General features: G+C 60.5%; 1 protein-coding gene across 3 annotated transcripts in view; it reads right to left on the bottom strand.

Moving 5' to 3' along the window:
* Nucleotides 1–2224: 2224 nt before the first annotated feature.
* Nucleotides 2225–12950, bottom strand: part of Sin3b (SIN3 transcription regulator family member B) — a 40324-nt gene continuing 29598 nt past the window's right edge. For all 3 annotated transcript variants that reach the window (XM_026389934.2, XM_026389933.2, XM_026389932.2), the window contains 7 exons: nucleotides 10380–10986; nucleotides 9318–9487; nucleotides 6107–6280; nucleotides 5704–5796; nucleotides 4717–4811; nucleotides 4145–4349; nucleotides 2225–4029 (listed from right to left, as the gene is read on the bottom strand). In XM_026389934.2, coding sequence (XP_026245719.1) covers nucleotides 3799–4029; nucleotides 4145–4349; nucleotides 4717–4811; nucleotides 5704–5796; nucleotides 6107–6280; nucleotides 9318–9487; nucleotides 10380–10986 — 1575 coding nt within the window. In that variant the 3' untranslated portion in view covers nucleotides 2225–3798. The remainder of the gene's footprint in view (nucleotides 4030–4144; nucleotides 4350–4716; nucleotides 4812–5703; nucleotides 5797–6106; nucleotides 6281–9317; nucleotides 9488–10379; nucleotides 10987–12950) is intronic.

The raw sequence follows: 12950 nt of genomic DNA on the forward strand, positions 1-12950 counted from the left end.
TGTCCCTCAGCCCAGGCCTGTGTCTCCTGGCCACGGAGATGGGGGCAGGCGTCCTCCACAAGCAGAAGACCAGCCGGGTGTGAGCAGCACCAGGAACACCCAGGGGGCACCAGGGAGTGGGGGGGCCCTATGTCACTGGGCAGGGCGGGAAAGGGGGGTCTGGCAATTATGCTTTGAAATGGTGACTCACGCGCCCTGACTCGGTTCCTGTCCAGGAATTCAGGGGAGATGCTCACGCTCAGGAAGACGTCTGGCCCACGATGCTCACGGCAGCCCTGGGAAGGGGGCCGGGATGTGCCCGGCAACAGCCCCTCCATGGGACGACGCTGTGACAGCGCCAGCAGAGCCCCTGTGAGGACATGTGACATGCCCATTCCTGTCGGGCGGTGTCCCGGCCCCTCTCCTTGGGGAGAGAGCTGGGGCCTGCTTTTCTCCGACTGGTTCTTCGTACTTTGGAATTTCCCACGTCCTGTGTTACTTGCCATAAAAACTGACATGATTTTTAAAATGCCGACTATTAGCCTTGAAAAGGGAGGATCTGTAACATGGAGGGAACTTGAGGACGTGCTGCTGAGTGACAGAAGCCACAGAAAGACACACACTGCCCACTCCACCCTGTGAGGTCCTGGAGTTGTCAAGTTCAGACAGAAAGTGGAGGGGCGGGGCGGGACCAGGCTGAGGCTTCCCTGGGGACAGTTTTATCGGATAGGGTCACTCTGGAGATGGTGGTGACAGCACAGGACATTGTGATTGTGCTCAGGGCCCTAATGGCACACTGAAAAGTGGTCACAATGGTAAATTTATATTACATTATTATTTTATACCTATTTTTTAAAAATATTTTTTTAAACAGAAAATTTGGCAAAGAGACCCAGGTCTTGTCTAGATTTCTTCATCTTCCGGTTCTTCGGGACCCCGGGAAGGCGCAGGGACTGTCCCCGAGCACCTCCTCTGCTGCCTCACTGGAGGTGGATGAGTTGGGTGGGCACCCACAGGCCTGCCACCCCCTCCCCTGTCCCTAGTGGGCCTCACCCTGTGGACGAGCACATGAACCCCTGAGCCTGGCCTGAGAACAGGGTGCCAAATGTCACGCCCAGTGTCACTCCGACAGCTCTGGGAGTCAGGGCCTGGGGTCTGGCCCATCCAGCCCTGGACGCCTGCCCTTCCTCTCCAGGCCCACAGACCGCCTGCCCACCCCATCTGCTCTGGGTCTCACGGGGCTGTGGCCCAGGCGTCCGCAGGGCTGCGTCTTCCTCTGTAGCTGGTGGCAGTTTGGGTCCAGGTGGTGGGTGGTCGGAGCTCTCACAGGACCCCTGCTGCACCGCCCCTCTCCAGACACTGTTGGGTGATGACCGAATCACATCACTGTCAGTACGTAGGTCAGACCCCGCCCACTGAGGGCAGGGACTTCTCGGAGCATGTCCTCTGGTCCCTGTAGCACTTCTGACTGCTGGGGCCTGGACACCTAGATGACATGGGCTGGGGACAGGACCACTTCAGCCAGGTTGACCAGCCTGCCCAGCAGCCCTGACCCTCAGGTGTGCACCCAGGGCAGACTCTGCCTGGGCAACCCAGGGTGTGGGCGCACCTGGGTCCTGGGAGGGAGGTTGGGCAGCTCTTGGGAAGGGGAGGCCCAGGGACAAGCAGGAGGGGATGTGGAACCTCAGGGGAAGGTGGACCAGCCAGGACTGTAAGCAGAGCTGAGGGCAGCAGTTACCCAGAGATGGGCGGGGGGCTGCCCAGGTATGAAGGGGCCGCAGACTGGAAGGCCAGGGAGCAGGCGGCGGGTGGGGGGTGGGGCCAGGAGGGAGGCTGGCTCTGTGGGTGCTGGGGCAGGCCTCGGGATGTGGGGGCCCAGGGGAGGCAATGGCCTGCGGGGCGCAGAAAGCACAAAGCAGACACCACTCAACACTCAGATTCATTTCTACTGAATGTGGAAATGGAATTAGGACAGAACGTTCTAGAAAATATTCCCACGTTGGGGCAGGCAGGGCTGGGCTGGGGTGACCTCTGTGAAGGCCAGCGCTGCCACCTGAGGGGCTGCCTTAACTCCTCTGGGTTTCAGGAACCAGGTCCCACCCTCTGGGGGGTCTTGGCACTTCCAGACCCTGGGTGGGCTCACGGGGACACTCAATGGCTCACTAGCGGGGAGGTGTCTGGGTTCTCACAGGAAATGACTGACAGAACCTCTTGATTTTACGTCAATATTTAATTTTTAACCTTAATGTGCAAATAAATAGAAATGGAAAACTACATTCAAAACAGCTGCGAAGGAAGGACAAGCCCCAGAACAGAAATTCCTTGGAAACGGAGGGCCGCTCCACAGAAGCATGCGGGAGGTGGGACGGCCGCGGGGAGGGGCTCGGGAGCACCCAGGCCCCATCTCCCCCTGGCCACAGGGGAGGGCGGGGAGGGCTGCGGGCTGGGCGGGCCCAGGCGGCCAGCTGCGGGACTGGCTCAGGAGTCCCCGAGATCAGATCCCCTCCTAGGAGACCAGGCTGCGTACAAAGTGCCTGCGAGACACTGGGGACAGGCAAGGGCCCCGTGTTGGGCTCATGGGCTCAGAAGTGCCCAGGCCTGGGGTCACAGGTGTTGGGAGCCTCCAGTCCCACAGGAAACTTCTAGAAACACATCTTTGCTGCCTGGATCCTTGAGTTTGGCACAGCTGTGCTGCAGGAGGCTGAGCTCGGCTGCTCTGGGCCAGCTCCCTCCGATGCTGGGACTGGGCAGGAGGTTGGGGGAAGAGGTCCAAGACGCTGGCCCAGTCCGCCCTGTGGGATCTGGCAGAGAGAGCCTGGGGGCCAGTGAGGGACAGGTCACCTCGGCTCTTCGCAAAGAGAGAAAATGACCCCGGGAGCAGCTGAGCTGTCCCGGGGACAGGCAGAGGGCTGCGTGGCTGCTGGGGTGGTGCTGCAGGACAGAGACTCGGCGTCCAGAGACCCCAGCCCTAAGAAGCCGCAGGCCTGGGCTGCTGCAGAGGTAAGGGCCACTAGGAGAGCGCAAAGGAACAGATGCTCGTGCGCACACATGTACTTCCAGGACCCCCACTGCAGGGCAGGACCAGGTGCCCCAGGGCTCCCTGGGTGGGGCCACCACTCTAGAGAGGCACCTAGCCTGAGCCCCTCCCCTCAGGGACAGGGAGTGGCTGCTGGATCAGCAAGGGGTCTGGCATCTCTAATCCAGAGAGGGGTCTTCTAGGCACAGACGCCGGCTCCAGGTCTGGACAGTTACGGTGGGAGCCCCAGCGCTGGGCTGGAGGGGCTCTTCTCCAGAATGACCAAGGGTGCCCATCACTGGCTGCGCGACTGACACCCGCGCGACTGACACCCAACCCTCAGGCAACGTTTCTGGGGAGCTGGGGAAGGACCTGCTTTACAAGTGGGTCCACCCAGGGCCCAGCTACTTTGGTGTCAGGGTCTTGGGGACACCCAGCCCCTCCCAAGCACAGGCCTTGCATATCTGTCACCTGTGACTTTTCCAAGACCCTGGGACTTCAGGGTCAGTGATGGCACGTGCCCACCCAGCAGGGATTTGGCACCTGATGCACAGTGGGGCTCCTTGGCCAGGGTGTCTGCCCACCCCTGGGGGCCGGGGCTGCGCCCAGGGCCCAAGTGCAGAGGGATCAGGTTTGGCACAGGACAGGCCCACACGTGCCAGGGAGCCCAGGGGAGGCAGGGCCTTGCTCTGGGGCTGGCTGTCCCGCAGCAGCGGGGCTGGGGACAAGAGGCCCCAACTTGTTCAGGAAAACATCCCAAGGACGAAGGCTGTGGCCAAGGGCGCGTCACTGCTCGGGGCTGCTCAGGGCGAGGCTGGGTGGCGGCTGTACTGCACGCGGTAGCGGGTGACGGGCAGGCCGTGTACGTGCACCGTCTCGCAGAGCGTCTTGCAGGGCACCATGTCCTCGTCCTCCTCACCCATGAGCCAGTCCTGTACCAGGCTGGCTGCCTCCACGGTCACATTGTCCTCTAGCCAGCGGCTGTGCCACTCCTCGAAGTGCTGGTGGTGGCGGAGCAGCACCAGGGGCTGTACCTGCAGAGAGGAGGGGCGTTTGGGTGGCCCAGGGACCTGGGACAGAGGGCCGGACCCACGGTCCCCGAGGTGCAGGAATCAGATGCAGGCACCCGATCACAGAGGGAGTCGGCACCTGCTTGGCCCGGCAGAGGGTCCCGCGGCGGTACATGTAGTCCTCGGAGTTCACGATGAACACCATCTTGTGGGTGCTGAGCTTGAAGCGGCAGTCCACGTCGCACGCGCTCTCCACCCCGATGAGCCGCTTCCAGGAGCTCTTGGCCTCACCGCGCAGCGCCCGCACCTGCTCGCACTGCCAGCGCCGGAATTTCTTGAGGTTCCTGGGAGCAAGAGGAGGTACCAGGGACGCCCCGGGAAGAGGAGGAGGTTTGCAGGCCAGGGAACTCCTGAGCATCCCAAGGGCCTCCTGGGGCAGGGCGTGTGTATCGAAGCAACCAGAAACCACCGAATCTAAACTCCGCCGAGGCCGATCTCAGAGCCACCCTCTGCCACGGCTGGCCGGACCCTGCCGGTTCCAGAGGCTTCTCCCTCCGGGGCTGGCGCTCAGGGTCTCGGCCCAGTTCCTCTGCTCCCTGGCTGGGGGATGCAGCCCCACAGTCAGTGGGGGCCTCTGAAATGGGCCTCCACCCCCGGGAGGGCAGGGCCGCCCCCCAGGACAAGCCAGCCCTGGGCATGAGCCTCGCTCACCTCTGCAGGAACACGGGTTTCAGCAGGAAGCCCTCGGTGGGGGAGCTGGACGCGCCCTCAGTCCCCACGTACTGCTCCACGTAGCGGGCCAAGTGCTGAGGACAGGCAGCAGCGTGACTCCTCCAGGCAGGGCCACGGGCCCTCGCCCTGGCCCCTACTCAGGAGCTCAGGGAGACCTCCACCCTCCTGCCCAAAGCCTAGGGAGGCCAGAAGTCCCCGAGGGTCTGATCTGTGACAGAGACCACCACACGCCACCTGCAACCAAGGACTTGGCCAGGAGGTGACACTACAATCAGGTCATGTTCAAACAGGGCCTGTGACCACTACTCCAGGCATCTATGGCTAAGTCCAGGCTGCCTAATGGCCTTCCGGTGGGTGTCACATAAAACCTCACTCGGGGAATGGGAGGGAGGGGCTCCTCACAGAGAGAGTGGAGTCCAGGACGGGAGTGGACAGGAATGGATGTCAGGACACAAACAACAGGAAGAGGAGACCAGACGGGACCTGGCGCTGGGCAACAGCAGGGCTCAGCAGGGTGGCCATGGCCTGTGTGGTGGAGGGACTCCACCCACTCCCTGCCCTGCTCAAGTCAGACCTGAGCTAAGTGAAATCAAGTTTCCTGGAAACTCCTGAAGGGGGTCTCCACGGTCATGGAAGAGGCCAGGAAGGACCCTCCCCGGAAGCCTTTGCAGGAGTGTGACCCTGCCACCATCCCGGCCTCCAGGATCGTGCAGTAGGCGCTGCAGCTGCCGCCCAGAGGTGGGCGTGCCCGGGAGCCCCGGCCCTGCCTGTCCTGCTGACCTGGACACGTGGGTACAGGGCTGGACACAGGCAGCAGGGAGGCTCAGCCTGCAAGGAGCCACTGCTGGAGTGGTGGCCAGCAGCCCCTGGCCAGTGTGTGCCCAGGAGCCTCGCCACGCTGTCCCTGGATGCTGTCCCCTCCCTTATGCAGCATGCACATGCATGGATTTGGGGCTGGGGCCTCACCTGGACCTCCACAGGGTCCTCTGTCTGGGCCTCTTCAGTGTCCAGTAGCTCGATGGTCATGATCACCTGTCCTTTGCGCTGAAGGAACATCACCTGGGGTGGAGGTGGGGAGACAAAAGCCTAAAGCCACCTAGACAGCCTGGCTGGCCAGGACAAGGTCACAGGACATCGGTCACCTGCTCTGCCACCTTCCAAGGCCCTGATGCTTCCTTGTAGGCTGCGGGCCTCGCAGGCCCCGCACTCACCCTCGCAGGCCAGGCCAGTGTCTCAGTCTGAGCAGGTGAAGCGCATGGTACCTTGGGCCACCCAGCAGCCAAACCAGCGTCCAGCCCTCTCCGCAGCCGCCCCTGGGGGCTCCGGCACCGCAGCCCCAGCCTGCGTACGGCGGAGGAGCTGGCCTCACCTTGAAGCAGTTCTCGTCGGCCATGCAGCGCTCCGCCCTCCACTGGTAGCTGGTCTCCCTGGCGGCTCGGACACAGCGGGAAGACAGGTTCCCGCCAGCAGCTCCCCGCTTCTTCTCATTCAGGTAGAGCTCCACCACCTTCAGGCACACGTCGTCGCTCACCAGGTGGTGCAGCTGGCAGAAAGGGACAGCAGGTGGCACTATAGCCCCCTCCTGCTGCAGCCCCACCCCACCCAAGAGGAAGTTGGCAAAGGCCAGAAACGAGACGTGGGGCGAGGACCAGGATCCTGAGGGCTGCCCAGGGTGACCTCAGAGCTGTGCAGAGCAGCCCAAGCCCGACCACAGAGGCCAGAGGGGCCAGGCCACCCCCACCCCCACCCCCACCCCCGGGTGTGAGAAATATCCAGCGAAGAAAGCAGTGTGAGGGCAGGTGGGACTTTCCCTAAATCTTTGGTTTAAAGGTTTCTTATCTTTATGTTCCTTAAGAAATGACGAGAGTAGCCGGGGCTGGGGGCGAGCCTCAGCTGTGTGCCGTGGACTCTGCCCAGCACCAGCTCTGGGCTCTGACAGGTGGCCCTACACCTCAGGGTACCATACATGTCCTCCCCAATTGTCACTGTTAATAAGTGCAGTGACATCTAGACATGCTCGGGTCTTGTGGGGTACCTGGCACATTGCTGGCACCCAACAAAGACCCGCTGCTGCTAAAGAGCATATTTTTAAAAAATGCTGATTTTTTAAAAAGTGAGGCTGAGCCAGGCACGGTGGCGCACGCCTGGAACCCCAGTGCCTCGGGAGGCTGACGCAAGAGGATCGCCAGTTCATAGCCAGCCTCAGCAACAGTGAGGCCCTGAGACCCTGTCTCTAAATAAAATACAAAATAGGGCTGGGGAGGTGGCTCAGTTGGCAGCCAGGCTGCACCCCCACCCCCACCCCGGTACCTTCCTTGGCCCTCCAAAGAAAAAAAGGGAGACCGAGAGTCAGACGTCAGACCCAACCTGGACAAGGTAGATCACCAATGGCAGGGTGGAGGAGCCCTTGGGGGAACCTGGCCTTGGGGCTGTGGTTGGAGCTCAGTACAGCCACGGCTGGGGACAACAGGCAGCAAGAGACCAGGGCACGGCAGGTCAGCTGCACAGGTTCTAGAGATTCTGTAGAAAGGTTCCCCCCACCCAAATAGTAATCAAAGTGCCCAATCTGGCCTAACCTCCTGGTGCTGCAAACAAGCCTGCTGTCCCAGAAGCCATGGGACACTGTGCAGGAACCTGGGTGCTGTTTCTCCATGACCCAGCCAAAGTGGTCACCACTGCAGATGGAGTCAGGAAGGGACAGAGACCCACCCCTGACTCGCAGGGGAAGTGGAGATCAAGGAGGGTGGCATCCAGACACAGCTGCTGCCTTGCAGAGCCCCATGGCCCCCTGGTTGTAGGTGGACAGGGCAGCTCTGGGGCAACAGGGTACACACGGAGGACGGCTCCACAGGCCACACCCCCAAGCAATGTGAGCCCCAAGGCACCCACGGGAGCAGGACCACGGATGGTGAGCCCTGGCGAGGACACATGGCACGGCCTTGCCCACTGCCAGGTGAGCCCTGGGAAGCAGGACACACTCGCATCCTGCACCAGGGCACAGGGGCACAACATGCTGCTGCTCACAGCCCGGACGGGGTACGGCCCAGGCGTCCTCAGCGGGTACAGGAGTGGGGGAACCAGGAGTCCCCAGAATGGTGCTCCTGGGCACGGCCATTACACAGGGCTCAGCGCTTGGTGCAGAGGGCAGGATGGAAGCCCATGGCAGGTGGGTGGCTGGGGACATGAGGGGGAAGCTGCACTGGTGAAAGCCCACCCGCTGCTCTGGACCTGGCTCGTTCCCATCTGTGCTCTACTTCAGCAAACAGTCTCTGGGGCTGGGTGAGGCTCAGCGGTGGAGGCCTGGTGGGATTGGGCGAGGCCAAGGCCCTGAATCCTGGAGGATGAAGAGCTCCCTTGGCCATGTCTGGATGAGGGTTAACCACACACTTTCTTTCCCAACTTCTTATCTGCTTGACAATAAATGGCCTCATTTGATAATCAGGAAACAGAGGTCGCGTTGAACAGTTCCGGCAGCAACCAGGCAGACTCGTGTCTGGGCCTCATCCAGCTCAGCTGGGCTTTTGCTGTTTGTTTATGACCCACATCCTTTGCTGACATTTAGCTGTGGCCATTTTCCACCAGCAATAAAACTGCTGTTGATAGGCATGGCTGATGTCCCCCAGGGTAAGTGGACATGTGCCATCCATTTACCCTCAAGAAGACCAACAGGGACTCAACCCTGAGCTCACACAGACACTGCTGCTCTGTGGAGACAAGGCAGCCACGACCCAACCACCTGCCGTGGAGGAATGGCTGAACACATCGGCCACAGGAGGGAAGGCTACGCAGCCCTGAAAAGGAACCAAGCACTGGCACAGGCCACAAAGTGATGGACATCAAAAACATCACACAAGTGACAGAAGCCAGATGCAAAAAGCTACATGGTGCGTGAGTCCACTGATGTGCAGTGGCCAGCACAGGAATACCCAGACACAGGAAGCAGGGCAGCGGCTGCCAGGGGCTGAGGGAGGGGGATGGAGGTCTCTCTTTTGGGGGAATGAAAATGTTCTGGGACTAGAAAGAGGTGGCAGCCGCACAACGCCATGGACACACAGGTGAGCATCCCCTATCCAGACACTGGACACTAGAGATGTTCTGGATCGTGGGTGTTTTCAGCTTTCGGGATATCTAACGTGCATGATGAGGCATTCTGGGAATGGACTCAGCCTAGACAAGAAATTCACTTGTGCTTCTTACACACCTCATACGCACAGGCTGGAGGCAATTTTATACAGTTTTTTAAATCATTTTGTGCGTAAAACAAAGTTATATGGTGTGGAGTTTTCCACCCCTGGCATCAGATGGATGCTCAAAGTTGTGGATTTTGGAGCATTCAGGATTTGGGTTTGGGGATTAGGGATGTTTGTTCTGTACTAAATGCTATGAGCTATGCACTTCCCAATGATTAATTTATGTTATTTGAATTTCATCTCAATAGAACGAATGGAAAGGTCTTCTGAGCCGACCACAGGGCCAGCCTTCTGGTACGTGAGTGGAGGAAGGCCTGATTTCCCAAGTCCAAACCCACCAGTGCAGCCGAGGCTGGGCAGGACAGCGAGCCAGGCCCCGGCCCTGCTCACCTGTCGTGCGATGTTCTGTACCAGCTTGTCCATGGTGAAGCCGATGTAGGCGTGGATGGTGAACATCTCGCGCAGGGTGTCCTCGTACTGCGTGGGGTCGATGCTCCCCTCCAGCAGGCTCCGCACCATGTCCAGGAAGGCCGGGTAATACTCCTCCAGCTCCACCTCACCTAGGGAAGATGGACCGTGAGGCTCCACCCCACACCGTGGCCACTGCCTCCCAGGAGGACGAGCAGACCGTGGGCTGAGTCCCCACCTCGGAGCCCGGGGAAACCCCACTGTGGGCCTGGCAGCCCCCACCAAGGACCTGGCATACGCGCAGCCGACCCAGGGCGAATCTGGCATCACCAGGGAACACGAGCAGCCAGGCTGCACCCCCACCCCCACCCCGGCTGCTCAGTCTGGATACATGGCTCAGCCGTGAGACTTGGGGATGGCAGCTAGGGACGGCTGTGGTGGCTTTACACGCACCAGGAAGACTGGTGAGACAAGGCTGAGGAGGATGATAACGTGCAAAGCCTGTCTCCTGTCTGGACATGACTACATCTAGGAAAGGGGTCACTGCTGGAGGAAGCCGGGAGGGGTACTGGAGAATCTCTTAGTACGTTGGCAACGTTCCATTTGCAACTTTCCACTCAAAATCATATAATTAACAGTTGACCCTTGGTATCCACAAGGGATTGGTTCAGGACCCCACAGATACCAACCCACAGATGCTCAAGTCCCTCTGTCCATGACATGTATCTACACAGACCCATGTGCAGTCCCCTAGACTTCTGAATCCCCTCTGGTCACTCAGAACACCTAGTTGAAAGCACGCTCAGGCACAGCTGTTACACTGTATTGTTTAGGGATCACGACAATAAAATAAAGGTCTGTACGTGTCTGGCACAGATGTGATTTAGGGGGGATATTTTCAGTGTGCAGGTGGCTGAAGCTGAGGACGTGGAACCTAAGGACACAGAGGGATGACTATTCACAACCAAAGGCCACCCAGAAATGCAATCTGTGCCTCTGGTCACAAGTCGTGAGCCTAAACCCAGGGCCCCATGGGGTGCTTACTGGGCTGCTTGAGGCGCAGCTCCATGGCGGGGTCGCTGCCCTTCTCCCTGCGGCCCTCGCACAGCAGCTGCTCCCGCTCCTTCTCGGTGCGGTGCTCCAGCAGCTGCTTCTGGGCCTGGCGGTAGATCCTCAGGAGCCTGGAGCACAGGGTCTGGTGCAGGCGCAGGAAGAAGTACCAGTTGTTATTGGCGAAGAAGAGACTATACACGTCGTCCAGCGGCTTGGGTGGTGGTGCAAGTGGCTGCTCAGCAGCTGGCGTGTCCCCAAAGGTCCCCTTCTCCTCTGGGGGGCTGCTCTGTGGCCCTGATGCTGGCTTCTTTCGTTCGCTGGGGTCTGAGCTCTGGCCCTGGGGGCCGTCCCGGTCCTCATCGGCTGACTCCTCTGAAGCCGCCAGGTCCAGCTGCTGGGAGAAGAAGAGGCTGGGCAGGAAGTGGTGCAGCAGCTGGTGGATGGTGCCCTGGTCCTCCTTCTGGATGGCTGGCTGCCGCTTCACGTAGTAGCTGATGAGGGCCGCCGCGTCCTCCAAGATCTGCCTGTCCTCATAGACGAAGATGAGGTGCGGCTCGCTGGAGGGGGCACTGCGGCCCTCCGAGTGCTGCTCCTGGTGCTGAGGGGACAGAGCAACCGTTAGGTGGGAAGCACCCGGCACCAGGCAGTGTCCCCACCCTCACAGACAAGTCACTGCGCCGGGACCCAGAGTGGATGTGCGCTGCCCAGGGAGGTGAGGACACTCAGAAGCTGGGATGCGGAACATCTGCTCAGCCTCTCCCGGAGCCCATGTCCCTGGTCCTCTTGCTCAAGTGAGGAAGAGTCACAGGTCCCAGGCAGCAAAGCTGAGTGAACCCCAAGATGGGGGTCCTGAGAACCACAGGGGCTCTAACGCCTCACACTCAGGCCTGAGCTGCAGTCTAGCCCTGGTACCTGAAAGGGCATGCGGCTCCCTGCCAGGCCACCCTCCGACAAGGTCAACTGGCCACCACCAGAGCCCATGGCAGCCCAGAAGCCAGGTGCCAGGAGGTGGGCAGCATCCCCAGCCCCTGGTCCCAGCTGACTCGGGCGCCTGGGGTAAGGGAGGCTCTGGTGGGCCCCGGGCCTCTCTGGCCTCCTGTCACTCATGCACTGGTGCTCGTGATCCCCTTCTGTCCCTCTGCAGTCCTTCACACCATGCACGTCACCAAGACCCTACCACCCCTGTCTGTTCCCCACCCTCCACCAGCCCCACCCACTCTCCTGCGTCCACGGAGATCTGGCTGAGAGCAGCAGGGCCAGTCACTGAACCACCCAGACCTGCCCAGGCCCCCAGAAAACCCCAGAAAACCCCAGCCTCCGGTGCCCTGCCCTGTGGCCCCTAAGGTCTCAAGGAGCCCCCGTTCCTCTCTGATGCTTTGGGGGCACTGTGCTCCCCTTGCCATGCACAGGGCCCTTGCACATGCCTGTCTGCTCACCTGCTCTCCCCAGACAACCTCCTCCCTGGGCTCACTGCTGCCCTCAGGCTTCGTCTGGATAACGACTTTTCTTCCCCAAACCCAAAGACAGTCACTACTTCCTCCAGCACCCCATGACACCCAGTCCTCTCCTGCGTGGCCCACTGATCCTCTAAACACCAGACAGAGAGGTAGAGGTGCCCGGGTTCTTGTGTAAAGTGAGTGTATCCCTGTGGGCAGGGCTGGGTGTCCTTCAGGCTCTCAGTGGTGAGTCCAGGGCACGATACTGAGGGGCCCCTCAAACACAGAATGAGCAGGGGGTCCTTCCACACAGACCCTGGCCAGGACCCCAGCTTTCCGGAGCAGAGGAGTCCTGCTTCTCATTGGAGGCCGTGTTCCCTTACAAATGGGAGGCACTGGTCACTAGCCTGCGACGTCAGCGGGGCTGCTCCTGGGGAGCTGGCGCCCACAGTGGGCTGCACTTCAGCCCTGCCCTGGCTCCTCAGTGTGACCTGAGCTCCCCTCCAGCTTCCCAATTCCCTTGCCTCATCTACACCACAGATGCCCTCGAAAAGCATCTTAAAAAGTCCTCTTTAGAACAAGGCATGCATGAGATGGCAAAGGTGCTCTGCGAACCGCAAGATGAGGGTCTGACAGGTATGAACAGGGACCACCACGAGACTCGCCAGGTGGGGGGTGAAGGCGGCAGTGTCCCTGTACCCGGGAACCCTATCAGTCCCAGCCCCTGGCAGAGGCCCAGGACCTCAGCAGTAGCATGGGTGGGTCCGAGAGCCATATCATCAGCCCCATCCTGCAGGTGTCTCTAGCCCCACAGACAGGTCTCGGGCCTGCGGACCCACCCAGGACTAAAGTAAGGAAGCCAGAGCACCCTTGGGGTGGGCCTCAGGGTAGACCTAGGGCCTCAGCAGTCAGACAGCCCAGCAGGGAGGGCCCTGGAGGGAAGGCCAGCTGTGGCTGGGCCCTGGATGGTGTCCATAATGGTCACACATGCTCTGGGCAGACAGGTTGTCCAGCTGTGTCCCATACAGTGCAGGAGAATTCAGATCAGTTTCCAGCTCCTCTGCCTTTGATTTCCATATTATAAGTTGAGGTATAATCTTCACTGTGTGGTTACTAAGGAATGACG

Source organism: Urocitellus parryii, chromosome 3 (assembly GCF_045843805.1).
Source record: "Urocitellus parryii isolate mUroPar1 chromosome 3, mUroPar1.hap1, whole genome shotgun sequence".
In the NCBI taxonomy this organism is placed as follows: domain Eukaryota; kingdom Metazoa; phylum Chordata; class Mammalia; order Rodentia; family Sciuridae; genus Urocitellus; species Urocitellus parryii.